Source organism: Salvelinus sp. IW2-2015, linkage group LG31 (genome assembly GCF_002910315.2).
Source record: "Salvelinus sp. IW2-2015 linkage group LG31, ASM291031v2, whole genome shotgun sequence".
NCBI lineage: Eukaryota > Metazoa > Chordata > Actinopteri > Salmoniformes > Salmonidae > Salvelinus > Salvelinus sp. IW2-2015.
In genome coordinates, this window is record NC_036870.1 from 20,732,523 (window position 1) to 20,754,600 (window position 22,078).

Below are 22,078 nucleotides of genomic sequence, written 5' to 3' on the forward strand. Positions count from 1 at the left end.
TGCCGTTCCCCATTTTCTCCTTCTCCCAAATCCAGTCAGCTGATGTTCTGAAAGAGCTGCAAAATCTGGACCCTACAAATCAGCGCTAGCCAAATCTGGACCCTCTCTTCGTAATTATCTGCCAAAATTGTTGCAAACACCTATTACTAGTCTTTTCAACCTCTCTTTCTGTCGTCTGAGAATAATAATATTATTTTTACACCCAAAGATTGAAAGCAGCTGCGTCATCCCCCTCTTCAAAGGGGGACACTCTTGACCAAACTGCTACAGAACCTAATCTATTCTCACCCTGCCTTCTAAGTCTTCAAAAGCCAATCAACAAAACAGATTACCGAAACCATTTTGAAATCCCACCATACCTTCCCACCTGCAATCTGGTTTCAGATCGCGTCATGGTGCAACCTCAGCCACGCTCAAGTCCTAAAACGATATCATAACCGCCATCGATAAAAACAATACGTGAGCCATATCATTGACCGTGCCAAGCTTCGACTCTGTCGATCCACCACATTCCTCATCGCAAACTCGATAGCCTTGTCTCAAATGATCCTGCCTGGTCACCAACTACTTTCTCTGATAGAGTTCAGTGTGTTCAAATCGGAGGGCCTGATTGTCCGGGCCTCTCACTTCTACGGGGTGCCACATGTTCAATTCTGAACCGACTCTTCTTCTCTGTATACATCAATGATTCGCTCTGCTGCTGTGAGTCTCTGATCCACCTCTACGCAGACACACCATTCTGCTAACTTCTGGCCCTTCTTTGGACACTTGTTTAAAACCCTCCAACGAGCTTCAATGTCCATACAACTCTCCTTCCTTGCCTCCAATCTCTTAAAGAACAATAAAAACTAAATGCATAGCTCTTCAACCGTCGCTGGCCTGCCACCTGCCCGCCCATCCAACATCACTACTCTGACGTTCTGACTTAGAATATGTGGACAACTACAAAATCCAACCAGGTCTGGTTAGACTGTTAAACTCTCCGTCCAGACTTCACACAAACATCTCCAATCCAAAGTTAAATCTAGAAATGAGCTTCCTATTTCGCAACAAACATCCTTCAACTCATGCTCCAAACATTACCCTTGTAAAACTGACCATCCGCTACCGTATCCTCGAAAACATGTCATTTACAAAAATAGCATCCGAATACGCCCTACTAAATAAATTGGATGCCAGTCTATTCACATGTGCCAAATCCGTTTTCCACCAAAGCCCATATACGGACCCACCACTCGACCTGTACCCTCTCGTGGCTGGCCCTCCTCATACCTCGTCGCCAAATCCCACTGGCTCCAGTCATCTACCAACCCGCTCTATTGTAAAAGTCCCCCCCTATCTCAGCGCGCTGCTCACCATAAGCAGCCACCCAACCCGGTAGCACGCGCTCCACGGCATGTAATCTCTCTGGTCACCCCCAAAACCAATTCTTCCTTGGCCGCCACCCTCCATTCTCTGCGTGCCAATGACTGGGGAACGAACTACAAAAATCTCTAGAAACGATGGACACTATCTCCCTCACTAGCTAATCACCAGGTTGATCAGAGCAGCGTCACAGATGTACGCACCTTACAAGCCCAATCTATAATTTATCCAAACAACTACCTCTCCCCCTACTGGTATTTATTATTTGCTCCTGTGCACCCCATATTCTACTCTACTTTGCACATCTCCACTGCAAACTACCATTCCAGTGTTTTACTGCTGTATTGTATTACTTCACCACCATCGCCTTTTTTTGCCTTACCTCCCTAGATCTCACCTCAATTGCTCACCATTGTATATAAAGACTCTATTTTCTACCGTATTATTGACTGATGTTTGTTTACTCCATGGCTAACTCCTGGTGTTGTATGTGTCGAACCTGCTTGCTATCTTGCCAAGTCGCAAGTTTAAAGGAAGAATTTCTCAACTCTGCCACCTGTAGAAATAAAAAAAATATTTAGGAATGTGTTCTAATGTTTGTCCACTCAGTTATGATATCGATAACCGTGCTGTTGACGTATATAATTAAGCTACTGAAAATTATAACAGTAGACAAAAAAAACAATTCAAATGATTAATGACAAAGTAACATCCATCCCGTTGCAGAGTTAGTAGCTTCCCTCATAAATTTCCTACCAGTCTTGACTCTCAGCCTTCCTCTGCTGTACAACACTCATACTCTGCTGCAACAGCCATGAGGCACCATCTTCTCAAACCAAAGTCTATACAGACACACACATCAGAAACAACCCACACTTTTAGACATTCTACACAAAAGCAAAAGTGTGCCCCCCCCCTAACCAGTAACTTGGCGCTGAGTGGCTTGCTGGTTCGTACTCGGCTTCGCACCAGTGAACTTTGGCGCGAGTGTTGGTTTGTGTACTCGGTTTCTCACCAGTTAACTGGCGTGAGTGTTGTGTGTCGTACTCGTTTCTCACCAGTGAAACTTGCGCGAGGTGGTGTTTGTTAACGCGTCTCTCACCAGTGAACTGTGGCGCTGACGAGGTTATTAGCCTTGACCAGCCGCTCTATGCGAATGGTTCCCAGTCTTTGACTGGAGACCACGTCGGTAGATAATCATTTCCTTGCTTACGCGTCCAAGAGCACGCTAATCTATCACTAAGTCTTCACACTGACACTCATCATAAGCGAACGCTACCTCTCACCACTCTGTAGCATGCTGCAGGAAGAGAGAATAGAAAGATGGAATGATAGTCGATCCTTCGCACTGCAATCATAAAGCAGGCCTAACTCTTCACAATTAGTTTGCTGAGATGAGGAAACGAGAAATAGAGAAGAGTAAACAAAAGTATGGAAACTTTGTGAGGTTGTGTTAGCATGAGAGAAAAATAGGTAACCCTTAGAAACCTGGATTGCTGCCATAAATTATTCATCAAAAATCTGATCTCACCCAATCATAACAATAGAACAAACAGTCTGCTAAACTAATAACACAAACAATTATAATTTCATGGTCTATTGAACACACCGTGTAAACATCACAGTGCAGTTGGAAAAAGCATGTGAACCTTGGATTAATAACAGGTTGACCCGCCTTTGCAGAGGAAACCAAACGCTTTTCTTAGCTGGGATCAAGAAACGCACAACGTCAGAGGAATTTTGACCATTCCTCTTTACAAAAACTGTCAGTTCCACAATATTCTGGGTGTTGGTGTGAACCACGAGCATGCACACACTCGTAAATGTCATGCCACAGCATCTCAACGGGTTACTGTCATAGCCACAGCATCTCAGACGGGTGATGTCAGCCACAGCATCTCAGACGGGTGAGTCATGCCACAGCATTCTCAGACAGTGAGTCATCCACAGGATCTCAAACGGTTGATGTCATGCCACAGGCATCTCAGACGGTTATGGTCATGCCACACATCTCAACGGTTGATGTGTCATGCCACAGCATCTCAGACGGTTGATCATCCACAGCATCTCAGACGGTTGGAGATCCAGCCACCAGACGTGATTTCCATGCACGGGGCTCTAAGGCATGCCACAGCATCTCAGACGGTTGATTTCATGGCCCACAAGGCATCTTCAAGACGGGTGAGCTCATGCCACCAGCATTCTCAGACGGTTATGTCACCAACAGCATCTCAGACGGTTATAGGTCATCCACCAGCATCTCAACGGTGAGTTCACCACAGCATTCTCAGACCGGGTTAGGTCATGCCCACAGCATCAGACGTTAGTCAGACTGACTGCCACTCCAGATGTGTGTTTCTTCTTCAAAGCCATTCTTTGATTACTTCTGTCTTTCGGTGTGTCCGTTGCGTCCACCCAACTTCTGTGAGCTCTATTGGCAACAATACCTATTCTCATCAAAATGTCTTGATAAAACTTGGGAATGCATATTCCCGACATGATAGCAAGCTGCCAGGCCCTAGCAGCTAAGCATCCCAAACCATAGCTCCCTCCACCATTACTTTACAGTTTATGTTAGTGGCTGTGCCTTTTTTCCACACAGGTTGTGTGTCCTTAGTTCAATCTCCACAGAATATTTTGCCAGTGGCGCTGTGGAACATTCCAGGTGCTTTTTTGCAAACTTCAGACGTTGCAGCCAGTTTTTTTGGACAGCAATGGCTCTTCCGTGGGTCCTCCTATGAACCAACCATTCTGTAGTTTGTTACGTATCTTACTCTCAAACAAGAATGTAGCATGTTCCAGAGATTTCTGCTAAGCTTTAGCTACACTCATGATAAACTCATGAAGCGCTTTGCAGTCAGCTTGCAGACGGCATTCCTAGGAGAGTAAGCAACATGCTGAACTTCCTCCATTATATAGACAAGTGCTTACCATAACTGACTTTTAGAATACCTTTGTAACCCTCCAGCTTATGCAAAGGCAACCATTCTATAATCTAGGTCTTCACATCTCTTGTTCAGCATGTTCACGTCAGCAAATGCTTCTTGTGAAATAGCAAACTTCAAATTTTGGCATGTTATAAAATAAAAGTGGCAGGATAGCTCTAACCCAAAATCCTCCACTCTCTTTTCATTGCTTTAACTCCAGGTTAATTACACCTACCTCCAAATTAGCTTTTGGAAGAAAGTCATAGCCTAGGTTCACATACTTTTCCCCAACCTACACGTGTAATTTTTAAATATTATCAAATAACAAAATACAATAATTTGTGTTTTAGTTTAACACCACGTCTATTGTTTACTTAATGAAGATCAGATCAAATTTATGTCAAATTTATGCAGAAGAAATCCAGTAATTCTAAAAGTTCACAATACTTTTCTTCCACTGTATTTGTCATAAGAAAATCAACACATTTCAGTTGGCTACACTGTCTAAGAACCACTGTGTAGGAGTTGGCTGTGTGTACCTGCAAGCGAGCGATCTCCTCCACCAAAGTGTTTCTCTGCTTGCAGGATAGACTGTGAGCTGCAGCTTGCCTGCATATCAGATGTTTAGCGCAATGCACCGGCAACACCTCCTTGAAATAAAATACACTACCAGAGAAGCAACCACAGAGCAGCGCACACGCACGGCAAACCAAACACATACACGCAAAACAAAGGAAAACCAAAAGAACAACACCGCCAAGACGCAAATCACGAACGATTTCACTCACAGAAGCCAAATCAAACACATGCACACACACCACCACGAGGATGCAGAGAGGGAGGTATGTAAGATGAGAAACAAACAGACAGGCAATGAAATATTAACCTAATTCCTGCAACATTCACCCCAAACTTATTAACAATAGTGTGTGTAATTCTGCATGTGTTCCTAATTTGGCCTTCTGTGACGTGAAAACTCGTCTGATGGCTCTTGCGTGTTGTTCTTTGTTTTCCCTTTGTTGCGTGTATTGTGGTTTCGCCCCGTGCTGACCCCATTGCGCACTGCTCTGTGCTTCCCCTTCAGTGTATTTATTCCAGGAGGTGTTGCCGGCTGCTTGCAGCTAAACACGGCATCATGCAGGCCAACGTGACTACACAGTCTATCCTCGCCAAGCAGAAGAAACACTTTGCAGGAATCGCTCGCTTGCAGTACACACCACAGCCCGCAACCTAACCCAGTGTTCTTACAGTTAGCCAACCTGAAAATGTAGTAGTTTCTTAGACCAAATACAGTGCCAAGAAAAAGTAGTGAAACCTTTTAAAATTACCTGATTGCTAGCATAAAATGTGAACATAAAATTTGATTCGATCTTCATCTAAAAAGTCACAAACAATAACAAGTTCCTTAAACTAAAAACACACCAAATATTGTATTTGTCGATATTGAATACAGAAATTTAAAAATTCACATGTCTAGTGAATAAAATAGGTAACCCCCTAGGCTAAGGACTTCTCCAAAAACTAATTGGAGTCAACGTGTCAACTAACCTGCGATTAAAGCAAATGAAACGAGAGTGTAGATTTTGGTAGAGCTATCCTGCCCCATTTTATTTTATAAACATGCACAAAAATTTGAGTTTGCTATTCCACAAAAGCATTGACCTGACTGAACCATGCCTCGAACAAAAAAGAATGTCAGAACCTAAATTAAGAATGGTTCCTTCATAAGCTGGAAAGGTACAAATAATCTCTAAAAGTCAGTACATGTAAGACCAATGCATAAATTGAGAAGTTCACACTGTTGCTACTCTCCCTAGGAATGCCGTCTGCAAAAGATGACTGACAAGACGCTCAATAGCGTAATCATAGAGTTCACTAAAGACTTAACAGAAATCTCTGCGAACATGCCAACATCTCTGTTGACGAGTACATACGTAAAACACTAAACAAAGAATGTGTTCATAGAGGACAACCACGCGAAGAAGCCATGCTGTCCCAAAAAACATGCTGACACGTCTGAATTTGCCAAAAAAAAGCACCTGGATGTCCACACGCCACTGCAAAATATCATGTGACAGATGAAACTAAAGGAACACACAAACACTGTGCTGGAACAAAAAAAGCACAGCACACCAACATCAAACTGCTAAAGTATGTGAGGGAGCATCATGTTGATTTGGGCTCTAAGCTGCCTCAGGCCGGACAGCTTGCCTATCATCGTCGGAATATGAATTCCCAAGTTTATCAAACATTTGCGATGAGAATTAAGGCTATCTGCTGCCAATAGAAGCTCAACAGAAGTTGGTAACGCAACAGGACAACAACCCGAAAGACAGAAGTAAATCAACAACCAGAATGGCTTGAACAGAAGAAAACACACCTTCTGGAGTGGCCCATCAGTCCTGACCTCCAACCCGTCTGCAGACTTGGCATGAACCTAACCCGTCTGAGATGCTGTGCATGACCTAACCCTCTGAGATCTGTGGCATGACCTCAACCCGTCTGAGATTGCTGTGGCATACATAAACCCGTCTGAGATTGCTGTGCCATGACATCAACCCGTCTGAAGGGCATGACATCAACCCGTCTAATCTGTGGCATGACCCTCAACCCGTCTGAGAATGCGCATGCATACCTCAAACCCGTCTGAGATGCTTTGCATACCTCAACCCGTCCTGAATAGCGGGCATGACCTCAAACCCGTCGAATGCTGTGCATGACATCAACCCGGCTGAGATGCTGTGCATGAACAATCCAACCCGTCTGAGATGGCTGTGGCATGGACATCAACCCCGTCTGAGAATGCTTGGCATGACCTCAACCCTCTAGAATGCATGTTGGCCAGTTTTTTGAAACCCCCTTTCAAAAAAAAACCCGTCTGAGATGCTGTGCATACCTCAACCCGTCTGAGAGCTGTGGCATGACATAACCCGCTCTAGAGGCTGTGCATACCCAATGAGCGCTCACACCAAAACACCCCAAAGAATATTGTGAACTAACAGTTTTTGTAAAGAGGAATGGTCCAAAATTCCTCCTACCGTTGTGCAGTTCTGATCCCCAACTAAAAAAAAACGTTTGTTCCTCCTTGCCAAAAGGAGTCAACCTGTTATTAAAATCCAAAGTCACACTGCTTTCCAAACCTGCACTGTGAATGTTACACTGGTGTTCAATAAAACCATGAAACAATTATAAATGTTGTTATAGTTAAGGCAACTGTTGTCTATTGTATGACTTGTGAAGATCAGATTTGATATGAATAATTTATGCAGAACCAAATCACACACGTGGCTTCACCACTTTTCTTCCCAACTGTAAACACAACCACTCAACCAAATCTTCATACTTTGTTACTCTTGCTCTATTAACTCTCGGTCTCTCCATCCCCAGCAAAACTAATTAGAGAATCTGCCCGCTTTATATTGACAGTGCGAAGGACCGACATCATTCACGTCCTCATTCTCTCCTTTCCCTGCAGCATGCTACAGAGCTGGTGAAACGGTAGCGCTCGCTATAGGAGTACGTCATTGAAAACCTAGTATAAGATCAGCCGGCCTCGACCGCCGCTAAGAAGACAATGACTCATCTACCACGACCGTGTCCCCGGGAGTCAAAGACCTGGAACACATTCGCAATGCAGCGCTGCTCAAGACTACCACCATACACACCTCCGCTCACGCCAAGTTCACTTGAGAGACCGAACACACACAACCACTCAGCCGCCAAAAGTCACTGTGTGAGAAAACCGAGTACACCACACAACCAGCTCAGCGCCAATTCACTGCGAGAAACCGAGTACACACACAACCACTCAGCCCAAGTCACGGTGAGAAACCGCATACCACACACAACCACTCACGCCAAGTTCACTGACGGGGGGGCACACTTTGCTTTGGCTTAATGCTCTAAAAGTGTGGTAGTTCTGAGTGTTGTCTTAAGACTTGTTGAAGAGATGTGCCCATGGCTGTGCAGCAGATATGAGTGTTACAAGCCAGAGAAGCTGAGACCTCAAACAGACTGTAGAACTATGAGAAGCTACTAACCTCTGCAACGGTATGGTATGTTACTTTGATCATTTAAACAATTGAATTGTTTTTTTGTCTACTTATTAATTTCAGTACATTATCATTATCAATACAGTCAACAGCAACCCGTTACGTCATCATACAACGAGTGGACAAAACATTAAGAACAACCTTCCCTAATATTTTTTATTTAACCAATGGCAAGTGTCAAACAATTCTCACTTTACAACTCACCTGGCCAAGATAAAGCAAAGCAGTTCGAAACACATACAACAACACAGAGTTACACCATCGAGTAAAACAAACATACATCAATAAATACAGTAGAAAATAAGTCTTATACAATGTGGAGCATAATGAGTGAATAAGGAGTAAGCAAAAAAAGGCCATGTGTAAGTAAATACAATACAGGCAAGTAAAACACTGGAATGTAAATTTGCAGTGCGAAGAATTGGCAAATAAGATAGAAAAATCTGGTGCAAAGGACCCAAAATTAAAATAAAATACATAGGGAGAGTATGTTTGCAAATTATAGATGCTATATACAGGTGCAGTAATCTTGAGCTCTCTACAACTTGCTTAAAGCTAGTAGAGATAAGTGTCTCCAGTTTCAGAGAGTTTTGTAGTTCTTCCAGTCATTGCAGCAGAGAACGAAGGAGCCGCCAAAGAAGAATGTTTTGGGTGACCAAGCAAATACATGCTGGAGCGCTCCTACAGTGTGCCTGCTATATGACCAGCCCGAGCTGAATAAGGGACTTTACCTAGCAGGTCTTAAGATGACCTGAGCCAGGTTTGCGACGAGTATGAACGATGGCCGCCAACGAGATCGACAGGTCCGACGAGTGTGGTCGTATATGCGGCTTGTGTGACAAAACGGATGCCCTGATAGACTGCATCCAATTATTAGTAGGTAGTGGCATGCTATTTGTAAAGACACTCGAATCGTAGGATGGTCAGTTTACAAGTATGTTTCCAGCATGATGAAATCTTTTGCAAATAGGAAGCCAACTAGATTAACTGATTGAGATGTTTATGTGATCTGCGAAGGAGATGTTACAGTCTAACCAGACACCTAGTATTTGTAGTTGTCCAACATATTCTAAGTCAGAACCGTCCAGAGTAGAGTTGATGGCGCAGTGCAGGCCAGCGATCGTGAAGAATCATCATTAGTTTTGACTTGATTAAGAGCCAATTGAAGCCACGAAGAGATGTATGCATGAAGCTCGTCGGCAGGTTGTTAACACAGTGTCCCAAAGAAAGGGCCAAAAGTATACAGAATGTTGTCGTCTGCGTAGAGTGATCAGAGACTCACCAGCAGCAAGAGCGACATCATAGTAACAGAGAAGAGAGTCGTCCAATAACCCTGTGGCACCCCCGTAGAGACTGCCTAGAGCCCCGATCAACAGGCCCTCTGTACACACTAGAACTCTATCAGAGAATAGTTCGTGAAACCAGCGCAGCAATCCATTTGAGAAACCAAGGCGCTATCGAGTCTCCCAATGAGATGTCGGTGATCGACAGACAGCGCAAAGCCCTTGGCCAGGTCAAGAATATGAGTGCCACAGTATTGTTTCTTATCTAATCATGCCAGTTAATGATATCGTTTAAGACCTTGGAGCGTGGCTGAGATGGCACCCTTATGACCAGCCTCTGAAATCAGATTCAGGTGGAAGAGTAAAATGGTGATCAAATGATGGTCGTAATCTTTTGTTGACTTTGCTTTTGAAGACCTTAGAAAGGGCAGGGTAGAAAATATATGTCGAGCTGATAGGCATGTTGGATGTCAAGAGTGTCCCCGCCCTTGCAGATGCAGGGCGGTAATGACCCGCATCTCGCTTTCCTAATACTGGAATCTCGCACGACACGCAAAAGAGAGCGTTGAATAAACTATAGATCAGGTGTATGCAACTACAAGTTTTGGCAGATAATCTTAGCAAATAGCGAGGTCGCGAGTTGTTATGCTCCAGCTGATTTGAGGCGTTATCCAGAATTTTGACTGCTTTCAGAACATCAGCGACTGATTTGAGAAGGAGAAATGGGAGGCTATTGGGCGAGTTGCCTGTGGAGGGGTGCAAGTGCGTATGACGGGCGTTACGGGGTAGCCAGGAGGAAGCATGGCAGCCGTAGAAAAAATGCTTATGAAAATTCAATTATAGTGGAATTTATCGGGTCGTACAGTGGTGTTCTAGATCCTCAGTGGAGGTGGCAAGAACTGGGTGAGGAGTGGTTCTAATTCTCCATGGACTTTACAGTAACTCATGAATCAGAGTCTTTTTGTAGATGTTTGTTTGCAGGAAGCAAATTTCTGCTTGAAAAAAGCTAGCCTTGAGTTCACACCCCCCCCGTTTGCGCCTCAGAACAGGCACTACTAATCGTCAGGGCATGAGACTCTACAAGGTTCGAAAGCATGTCCAGGATGCGTCCATGTGCCTCATCGCGACAGCATGCAAGTGCTAATGTTTGGAGTGGTGAAATAGTCTGAATAACCACAAATGCGGTCCTACATTGTCATAGTAGCTGACGTCCTGGGTGGCATTAATACCCTAATGTATGTGAACATCGTATGCAGTTTGTCTTGACACAGAACCGGGATGCGCCTGGCAAACTACTACCAAATATCACCATTCAAAGGCACTAAATATTTTGTCTTGCCCATTCACCTCTGAATGGCTACAAGCATACTACGACCTATCCAGTCTCATTATTGTCTCGTAGGACTTAAAAACCACTTCATTTAACCTAGCTACTCCTCCCCTTCTCGCACTGCTTGAAGTAGATTACGATCCAATAACAGGGATCAAGCATTTCACCTGGTCATATCTGTCATGAAAGGGGCAGGTGTCCATTAATTGTTGTACACTGAGGTACGTCGTATTCTATTGGTGGTGAAATTGGTTAATAACTAAACAGTGTGTTGGCATTCTATATAGGATCAGTCTTGATAGATGTTAACAACAGTGTCCTGGCATCTCTGAACCGCCTCGGCTCCTGGAGGACCTGTACTGGGAGATTCTATCCCAAATCCATTAATTGAGAAAAGCGCCCATGCCATCTGTCACAGCAGGGGGGCATGCAGAGCATAGAGCTAAGGCTGGATCAGAATGCCTCTCGGGAACTACTGACACCCAACAGAGAGGATCCGTGATGAGCTGTGCGTGTGTACACACACTCACACTACACACACATACGTTCGTCATACCGCATGATTGTGTAATTGCTGTGGGATGTGTGTGTTGTAGTCTCGTGGAAGATGCGGATGATGGAGCAGTCGAACAGACAGCAGCACTAGATTCCAAGTTCAGCTGCAACGCTGAACGAGAACTCCCTCTGGAAGACCTCTACGAAACCACTCAGAAGGGTACACACACTCACACAGACGCTACTCATGCCGTAGCACACACTATCCAAACACACAACACCATTATGATAAGGTTGTTAGTTACTACCCATGGAATACAAATGATATTTATTATCTGTCTGCCCTCAGTACTGCTTCATCGTTCGGCGGTTCCAGAGTGTTTGTAGTACCAATCTCCTCCGTATAGAGCGTGTGACAAGATGGCCCAGTGCAAAAGCGCTGACCAGTTCAGAGATCGTGGATTCACGACTGGAATAAGATATCGCTTATACCCTCCTCTGGAAAACCTCAGGCCGTAACTCACCGTGCCAGCCACCTTCAGCCACTCGCTTCTAAGACATCGCTAGAAGTACCGTGGCAGCGATGTGAGGGCATGGTGTGGTGGTCCGTGTATGAAGTAGTGTGTGTGGTGTGTGTGTGTAGGTGTGTGAAGTTATGTGTGTTCTAAAACTATGATCCTCTCCTACATCCCTCTAGGTTGGAGTGTGTTGCAAGTGCCCCGTCTGGTCTCAGCGTAGAGGAGCGTGAAGAGAGAGAGGAGCGGCTGGAACGGGATTTAAGGTGTGACCTTTGACATTCCCCAGCTTACTGACGGCTTCTTCTTCCCGTCATGCACCGGATCCAGAGCAGATTCAATGGATCACGCAATGAGCCAGCGGACCAAAGTATAATACGCGGCACTACCCCATGACCAAAGCCTGTGAATATCAAGCCAAGTCGCTTCCGCTCTTCAGGAAGAGCTGTGCGCCAACTGCAGTAGGCTACAACACCACACTCGCCTAAACACCCCTATACACATTTCAACAAATACTTTTCAAGGCGAGAAATGTTATCTTTATCGTATTTCTCTCCTTCCAATCTCCAACTGCGTGATGTCTCCCCCCACATCTCACCAGATTCTCCGGTTCTGAAGCGATTCCTAACTTCTGGAAGAGCCTTATCATACCTCATTTGAGGAGGTGAAACTTGCGGCCTCGAGCCCACGACAAAGCAACTAGATCACAGCAACCTCATAGAAGAGGCACACAGGTAACTGCACCTTACTGTGAGACGCCTAGTAAGTCCCTTGTTTCTATAAGGGAATCTGGCTAGATAGTGCCTATGTCAAAAGGAGGACTGTTTCTAGACGGTGTCACCCAACAATACACATTTTTTTCTAACCCGGAAAAAACAACCGGTCCGAAACTTACAAGGAAGCTTGGTATAAATGTATTGACATTGTATAAGGTTGCCTCTTACAGTGTTCGACCAGACACCTTCTCAGCCTCTCTGTAGTTTTCTTACAATGACCTCACAAATTCCTGCTGATATGTTTCCCAGAAACAAGTGCAACATCCGTCTTTCCCCCAAGACAGAACGGTTAATCTGTTGTCCGAAGCGGTAGTTAATTCGGTTACCTTTAACGTAACCTCAATAACGATGCTGACAGTTATGAAAGTATTTGTAATAATCACTTATTTTTAGTAGTGTGAAAATGTCATTATTATTTTTATGGAATTGTGATTTATCGTGAACTAAAGAATGACCATGACGAGCACACTATTTGGGGTTGCCTTGGATCCACGTGACTACATCATGTTATTGTGTTACCCACCCAGATTTGCCGAACAAGCATCGCCAGGGAGCCCAGTGCCCCTCCAACTATTCTCTAAGTCCCGGTCAACACCAGCACACACCTCACACCAACCCACCAGCCACTGACGCGAACCCCGTCTATATCCAAGACTGTCTTCGTAAGTAGCCAATCAAACATCTGTGTGGTGTCTCCTCCCTACCTACACAACAATCAGAAGGTCAGGCTCTGTGCCAATGAGGATCAATTAAACTTCCCGTTCACTGTGGACTACCAAATTTGCATCGGGGAAAGCGAGCATCGTTTTTTAACCTGACCGTCTCTCCGACGCTGTGAGTTGTGCCCCTTTCAAAGCCTATGAGCGAATTTAGTCTCTCAAACTCAGAATGCCTTTGTGTTCTAGCTCCACAAGTTTGCGTAGTAACGTTTATCTCACCAGTGAACTTGGCGCTGAGTGGTTGTGTGTGTACTCGGTTTCTCACCAGTGAACTTGGCGCTGAGTGGTTGTGTGTGTACTCGGTCTCTCACCAGTGAACTTGGCGCTGAGCGGAGGTGTGATGGTGGTAGCCTTGACCAGCGCTGCCTTGCCGATGTGTTCCAGGTCTTTGACCTCGGGGACACGGTCGTGGTAGATGAAGTCATTGTCCTTCTTAGCGGCGGTCAGAGCACGGCTGATCTTATCACTAAGGTCTTTCACACTGACGTACTCATCATAGCGAGACGCTACCGTCTTCACCAGCTCTGTAGCATGCTGCAGGGAAGGAGAGAATAGAGGAGTGAATGATAGTCGGATCCTTCGCACTGTCAATCATAAAGCAGGGCTAGACTCTTCACTAATTAGTTTGCTGAGGGATGGAGAGAACGAGAGAATAGAGAAGAGTAAACAAAGTATGAAGACTTTGGTTGAGTGGTTGTGTTTACAGTGGGAAGAAAAAGTAGGTGAACCCTTTAGAATTACCTGGATTTCTGCATAAATTATTCATCAAATCTGATCTTCACCCAAGTCATAACAATAGACAAACAGTCTGCTTAAACTAATAACACAAACAATTATAATTGTTCATGTCTTTATTGAACACACCGTGTAAACATTCACAGTGCAGGTTGGAAAAAGCATGTGAACCCTTGGATTTAATAACAGGTTGACCCTCCTTTGGCAGGAGGAAAACCAAACGTTTTCTTTAGTTGGGGATCAGAACTGCACAACGGTCAGGAGGAATTTTGGACCATTCCTCTTTACAAAACTGTTTCAGTTCCACAATATTCTTGGGGTGTTTGGTGTGAACCGCTCACTTGAGGTCATGCCACAGCATCTCAGACGGGTTAATGTCATGCCACAGCATCTCAGACGGGTTGAGGTCATGCCACAGCATCTCAGACGGGTTGAGGTCATGCCACAGCATCTCAGACGGGTTGAGGTCATGCCACAGCATCTCAGACGGGTTGAGGTCAGGACTGACTGGGCCACTCCAGAAGGTGTGTTTTCTTCTGTTCAAGCCATTCTGTTGTTGATTTACTTCTGTCTTTCGGGTTGTTGTCCTGTTGCGTCACCCAACTTCTGTTGAGCTTCTATTGGCAGACAGATAGCCTTACATTCTCATGCAAAATGTCTTGATAAACTTGGGAATTCATATTCCCGACGATGATAGCAAGCTGTCCAGGCCCTGAGGCAGCTAAGCAGCCCAAACCATGATGCTCCCTCCACCATACTTTACAGTTTGATGTTGGTGTGCTGTGCCTTTTTTTGTCCACACAGTGTTGTGTGTTCCTTTAGTTTCATCTGTCCACAGAATATTTTGCCAGTGGCGCTGTGGAACATCCAGGTGCTTTTTTGCAAACTTCAGACGTGCAGCAATGTTTTTTTGGGACAGCAATGGCTTCTTCCGTGGTGTCCTCCTATGAACACCATTCTTGTTTAGTGTTTTACGTATCGTACTCGTCAACAGAGATGTTAGCATGTTCCAGAGATTTCTGTAAGTCTTTAGCTGACACTCTATGATTAACCTCATTGAGCGCTCTTGCAGTCATCTTTGCAGGACGGCCATTCCTAGGGAGAGTAGCAACAGTGCTGAACTTCCTCCATTTATAGACAATTGGTCTTACCATGTACTGACTTTTAGAGATACCTTTGTAACCCTTTCCAGCTTTATGCAAGGCAACCATTCTTAATCTTAGGTCTTCTGACATCTCTTTTGTTCGAGGCATGGTTCACGTCAGGCAATGCTTCTTGTGAATAGCAAACTCAAATTTTGTGCATGTTTATAAAATAAAATGGGGCAGGATAGCTCTAACCAAAATCTCCACTCTCGTTTCATTGCTTTAACTCCAGGTTAGTTGACACCTGACTCCAATTAGCTTTTGGAGAAGTCATTAGCCTAGGGGTTCACATACTTTTTCCAACCTACACTGTGAATTTTTAAATTATGTATTCAATATAGACAAAATACAATAATTTGTGTGTTTTTAGTTTAAGCACACTGTCTATTGTTGTGACTTAGATGAAGATCAGATCAAATTTTATGTCAAATTTATGCAGAAATCCAGGTAATTTTAAAAGGTTCACATACTTTTTCTTGCCACTGTATTTGGTCATAAGAAAATCACTACATTTTCAGGTTGGCTACACTGTAAGAACCACTGGGTTAGAGTTGCGCTGTGTGTGTACCTGCAAGCGAGCGATCTCCTCCCCAAAGTGTTTCTTCTGCTTGGCGAGGATAGACTGGTGTAGCTCAGCGTTGGCCTGCATGATGCAGTGTTTAGCTGCAAGCACCGGCAACACCTCCTGGAAATAAATACACTGACCAGGGAGAAGCAACCACAGAGCAGTGCGCACACGCACGGGGCAAACCAAAACACATACACGCAAACAAAGGGAAAACCAAAGAACAACACCGCCAAGAGCAAATCACGAACGAGTTTCACGTCACAGAAGCCAAATCAGGAACACATGCACACACACCACCACGAGGGATGCAGAGAGCGGAGGATAACGGGAGAGAACAGAACAGGACAGGCAATGAGTAAGTGATTAACCTTTCTGCAACATTCACCCAAACTTTATTACAAAGTAGTGTGTGTGTGTCTGCAAAGTCCAGCCCATGTATTCCCACCCCAGACCGTGTGTGTGTGTGTGTGTGTGTGTGTGTGTGTGTGTGTGTGTGTGTGTGTGTGTGAGCGTCTTTTAGTAGTAAGACAGGTCAGTCAGATTTCAAACACATAATTTCAGAAGCTCATTATTAGGTAGTGAGAGACCAATAAGAACGGGAGTGAGACGGTGAAAGCGCCACTGAGAATACAGCCCAAGTAGTGAACAAGAACAACCAATGAGAAAACAGCTCAAGTAGTGGATAACAAATCAGAATGGAGACTGTATGGTAAACAACCAATCGGAACAGAGATAGTGAAATGAGAGAAATGGGGAAAGTTCCACACCCTGAGGGTTATCCTCACACACACACACACACACACCTTGGGCAGGTTCTCTTTGTACTGACACTGCTTGAAGGCGTCGCTGTAGAAATCTGCCGCCTGATTGGCCAGTTTAGCGATGATGGCGTCCTTCATCTTATCTGTAGGGCAAACGATACCATGGTTACTTGATTTTTGCACACACACGTGTAATGTGTGTGTATAGCATGTGTGTGTGTGATGTATGTGTGTACCTGAAGTAGCCTTGAGAAAGAAGACTTCCTGTGCCTGAGCCAGCATGATGAGACTGAGGGTTCCTACAGTCTCAGGAGAGATGTCCATAGTAGGTTCTCTGTTCAGAGCTGACAGCACGGTGTCTTTAATGTGACCAAATGCTCCACTCGCCAACTGGAGGGAGTGGAGGAGGGACAGAGTGTATGACAGAGAGAGATTGGAAAGACAGACAAGGGGGGGGGGGGGGGGGGGGTATTGGTTATATTATTACTATGTAGAATTTAAGTATTATTATAAAAAAGGTAGTCATTGGCTGTAATATCATTAGCAGTACTGTAGTAATACCTGGTAGTAATATCAGTATTACTATAGATTTTGGTAGTATTTGGCTGTAGTATTAGTAGTACTGTAGTAATTAGATGTGGTATAAATAGTAGTGTTACTATAGAACCTGGTAGTATTGTAGCATTACTGTAGTAGTACCTGGTAGTATTTGGCTGCGGCCTTCAGTCCTTCATCGCTGTCCAGGTTTTGTTCTGAAGCGATCTGACTTGCCAACGCTGCTCCATTGAACAACACACATGTCTTCTCATAGCCCAGACTGGCCAGTGCTAAAACGCACACACACACACACACACACACACACACACACACACCAGGCTGATGGGGTTACAATAGGGTTACAGAGATTCACCTCTCACTGTGAGATAGCACACGCCAGCCCAGCTCTACACATGCCATAGACAGGTAATAATTTAGGTATGTTGCAGGGTTTCCATGAGGAACATTTGGCACCGGACAAGTGACCTGAAAGATTTGACATTTATCTGACATTTGAGAACTGTACTGGTCATCCATATGCATTGGGAAAGTAACCCATTAGGGCATCCATCCACGCAGCCAGCGCAATCAATAAACAAGGGATATTGGCCAAATGAGCCACACTTACGTGTCCTTAAAACCAGCCTTTCAACAAATTACAAAAACACTATCCCTTGTGTTTCGATGTTTAGCATATGCAGAACTTTATAGTCTGTTTTATTGGTTTTAACTTTCCTAAAATATCAATTGTCCACCTTACGGTTCAGCTGTCAGAGATTTGATCACTAAATGCATCAGGGAATTGCATGCATAGGCCTATAGGCATCTACTGTATGAAATTAATATTTAAAAAGATCAAATCAAATTTGATTTGTCACATGCACTGAATAGACCTTACAGTGAAATGCTTACTTACAAGCCCTTAACAATCAGTAAAAAAAAAAGTTTAAAAAAAAAGTGTGAAATGATTAACTAAAATAAACTGAAGTGAAATATAAATAAAAAATAAAATTTTAAATGTTTTTTTAAACATTTTTTAAAGAGCAACAATAAAATAACAGTAGCGAGGCTATATAAAAAGGGGTACTGGTATAGAATCAAGGTTTGTCGAGGTAATATGTACATGTAGGTAGAGGTAAAGTGACTATGCATAGATAATAAACAGAGTGTAGCAGCAGCGTAAAAAATGGGGGTGGGGTCAATGCAAATAGTCCGGGTAGCCATTTGATTAGCTGTTCAGGAGTTTTATGGCTTAGGGGTAGAAGCTGTTAAGAAGCCTTTTGGACCTAGACCTGGCACTCCTGCACCGCTTGACATGCGGTAGTAGAGAAGAGTTATTGACTAGGGTGGCTGGAGTCTGACAATTTTAGGGCCTTCCTCTGACACCACCTGGTATAGAGGTCATGGATGGCAGGAAGCATGGCCCCAGTGATGTACTGGGCCGTACGCACTACCCTCTGTAGTGCCTTGCGGATGGAGACCGAGCAGTTGCCATATCAGGCGGTGATGCAACCAGTCAGGATGCTCTCAATGGTGCAGCTGTAGAACTTTTTGAGGATCTGAGGACCCAAGCCAAATCTTTTCCTGAGGGAGAATAGGCATTGTCATGCCCTCTTCACGTCTCTCCACATTGGTGATGTGGACACCAAGGAACATGAAGCTCTCAACCTGCTCCACTAGAGTCCCGTCGATGAGAATGGGCGTGCTCCTTTTCCTGTAGACCATGATCATCTCCTTTTCTTGATCACATTGAGGGAGAGGTTGTTATGCTGGCACCAGACTGCCAGGTCTCTGACATTCTTCCTATAGGCTGTGTCATCATTGTCGGTGATCAGGCCTACCACTGTTGTGTCATCAGCAAACTTAATGATGGTGTTGGAGTCGTGCTTGGCCATGCAGTCATTGGTGAACAGGGAGTACAGGAGGGGACTGAGCACGCACCCCTGAGGGGCCCCCGTGTTAAGGATCAGCGTGGCAGATGTGTTGTTACCTACCCTTACTACCTGGGAGCAGCCTGTCAGGAAGTCCAGGATCCAGTTGCAGAGGGAGGTGTCTAGTCCCAGGGTCCTTAGCTTATTGATGAGCTTTGAGGGCACTATGGTGTTGAACACTGAGTTGTAGTCAATGAATAGCATTCTCACGTAGGTGTTCCTTTTGTCCAAGTGGGAAAGGGCAGTGTGGAGCGCAATAGAGATTGCGTCATCTGTGGATCTGTTGGGGCCATATGCAAATTGGAGTGGGTCTAGGGTTTCTGGGATAATGGTGTTGATGTGAGCCGTGACCAGCCTTTCAAAGCACTTCATGGCTACAGACTTGAGTGCTACGGGTCTGTAGTCATTCAGGGAAGTTACCTGGGTGTTCTTAGGCACAGGGACTATGGTGATCTGCTTGAAACATGTTGGTATTACAGACTCCATCAGGGACAGGTTGAAAATGTCAGTGAAGACACTTGCCAGTTGGTCAGCGCATGCTCGGAGTACACTTCCTGGTAATCCGTCTGGCCCTGCAGCCTTGTGAATGTTGACCTGTTTAAAGGTCTTACATCGGCTACGGAACGCGTGACCACACAGTCTTCCGGAACCGCTGGTGCTCTAATGCATGCTTTAGTGTTGCTTGCCTTGAAGCGGGCATAGAAGTCATTTAGCTCGTCTGGTAGGCTTGTGTCACTGGGCAGCTCGCGGCTGTGCTTCCCTTTGTAGTCCGTAATAGTTTGCAAGCATTGCCACATCCGACAAGCGTTGGAGCCAGTGTAGTACAATTCAATCTTAGTCCTGTATTGACGCTTTGCATGTTTTATGGTTGGTGGTGGGGCATAGCGGGCTTTCTTATAAATGTCCGGGTTAGAGTCCCACTCCTTGAAAGCGGCAGCTCTACCCTTTAAATAGTGCGGATGTTGCCTGTAAACCATGGCCTCTGGTTGGGATATGTACAGTACCAGTCAAAAGTTTGGACACACCTACTCATTCAAGGGTTTTTCTTTATTTTCAACATTGTATAATAATAGTGGAGACATCAAAACTAAGTTCATCACTGCACCTCAGAAATTGCAGCCCAAATAAATGCTTCACAGAGTTCAAGTTACAGACATCTCAACATCAACTGTTCAGAGGAGACTGCATGAATCAGACCTTCATGGCCGAATTGCTGCAAAGAAACCACTACTAAAGGACACCAATAAGAAGAGACTTGCTTGTACCAAAAAACACGAGCAATGGACATTAGACCGGTGGAAATCTGTCCTTTGGTCTGATGAGCCCAAATTTGAGATTCCAACTGCTGTGTCTTTGTGAGACGCAGAGTAGGTGAACGGATGATCTCTGCATGTGTAGTTCCCACTGAAGTATGGAGGAGGTGGTGTGATGGTGCTTTGCTGGTGACACGGTCTGTGATATATTTAGAATTCAAGGAGAATAAGAATAACCAGCATAGCTACCACAACATTCTGCAGTGACACGCCATCCCATCTGGTTTGCAACTTAGTGGGACTATCATTTGTTTTCCTAACAGGACAATGACCCAACACACCTGTTGGGTCAGGCAGAGACAGCAACGAACCGCCCTTGCTGTCTCTGCCTGGCCGGTTCCCCTCTCTCCACTGGGATTCTCTGCCTCTAACCCTATTACAGGGGCTGAGTCACTGGCTTACTGGTGCTCTTTCATGCCGTCCCTGGGAGGGGTGCGTCACTTGAGTGGGTTGAGTTACTGACGTGATCTTCCTGTCTGGGTTGGCGCCCCCCCCCTTGTTTTGTGCTGTGGTGGAGATCTTTGGGGGCTATACTCGGCCTTGTCTCAGGATTGTAAGTTGGTGGTTGAAGATATCCCTCTAGTGGTGTGGGGGCTGTGCTTTGGCAAAGTGGTGGGGTTATATCCTTCCTGTTTGGCCCTGTCCGGGGGTTTCTTCTGATGGGGCCACAGTGTCTCCTGACCCCTCCTGTCTCAGCCTCCAGTATTTATGCTGCAGTAGTTTGTGTCGGGGGCTAGGGTCAGTTGGTTATACCTGGAGTACTTCTCCTATCTTATCCAGTTGTCCTGTGTGAATTTAAGTATGCTCTCTCTAATTCTCTCGTTCTCTCTTTCTTTCTCTCTCTCTCTCGGAGAACCTGAGCCCTAGGACCATACGTCACGGCAAACCGGGCATGATGACTCCTTGCTGTCCCCAGTCCGCCTGGCCTTGCTGCTATTCCAGTTTCAGCTGTTCTGCCTGCGGTTATGGAACCCCTACCTGTCCCAGACCTGCTGTTTTCAACTCTTAATGATCGGCTATGAAAAGCCAACTGATATTTATTCCTGATTATTATTTGACCATGCTTGTCATTTATGAACAATTTGAAAATCTTGGCTCTCTCTAATTCTCTCTTTCTTTCTCTCTCTCGGAGGACCTGAGCCCTAGGACCATACGTCAGGACTACCGGCATGATGACTCCTTGCTGTCCCCAGTCCACCTGGCCTTGCTGCTATTCCAGTTTTCAACTGTTCTGCCTGCGGTTATGAACCGCCACCTGTCCCAGACCTGCTATTTTCAACTCTTAATGATCGGCTATGAAAAGCCAACTGAAAATTATTCATGATTATTATTTGACCATGCTTGTCACTTATGAACATTTTGAACATCTTGGCATAGTTCTTGTTATAATCTCCACCCGGCACAGCCAGAAGAGGACTGGCCACCCCTCATAGCCTGGTTCCTCTCTAGGTTTCTTCCTAGGTTTTTTGCCTTTCTAGGGAGTTTTTCCTAGCCACCGTGCTTCTACACCTGCATTGCTTGCTGTTTGGGGTTTTAGGCTGGGTTTCTGTACAGCACTTGAAGATATTAGCTGATGTACGAAGGGCTATATAAAATAAACTTGATTTGATTTGACCTCCAGGCTGA

General features: G+C 44.9%; 1 protein-coding gene across 1 annotated transcript in view; it reads right to left on the bottom strand.

Annotated features, from left to right (window-relative positions):
* pdcd6ip (programmed cell death 6 interacting protein) overlaps nucleotides 1–22,078 on the bottom strand; it is a 41,885-nt gene that overhangs the window by 5,566 nt on the left and 14,241 nt on the right. The window contains 5 exon segments of the mRNA XM_023975748.2: nucleotides 13,774–13,996; nucleotides 15,911–16,027; nucleotides 16,714–16,814; nucleotides 16,908–17,061; nucleotides 17,371–17,498. Of these exon segments, the coding sequence (XP_023831516.1) occupies nucleotides 13,774–13,996; nucleotides 15,911–16,027; nucleotides 16,714–16,814; nucleotides 16,908–17,061; nucleotides 17,371–17,498 (723 nt within the window).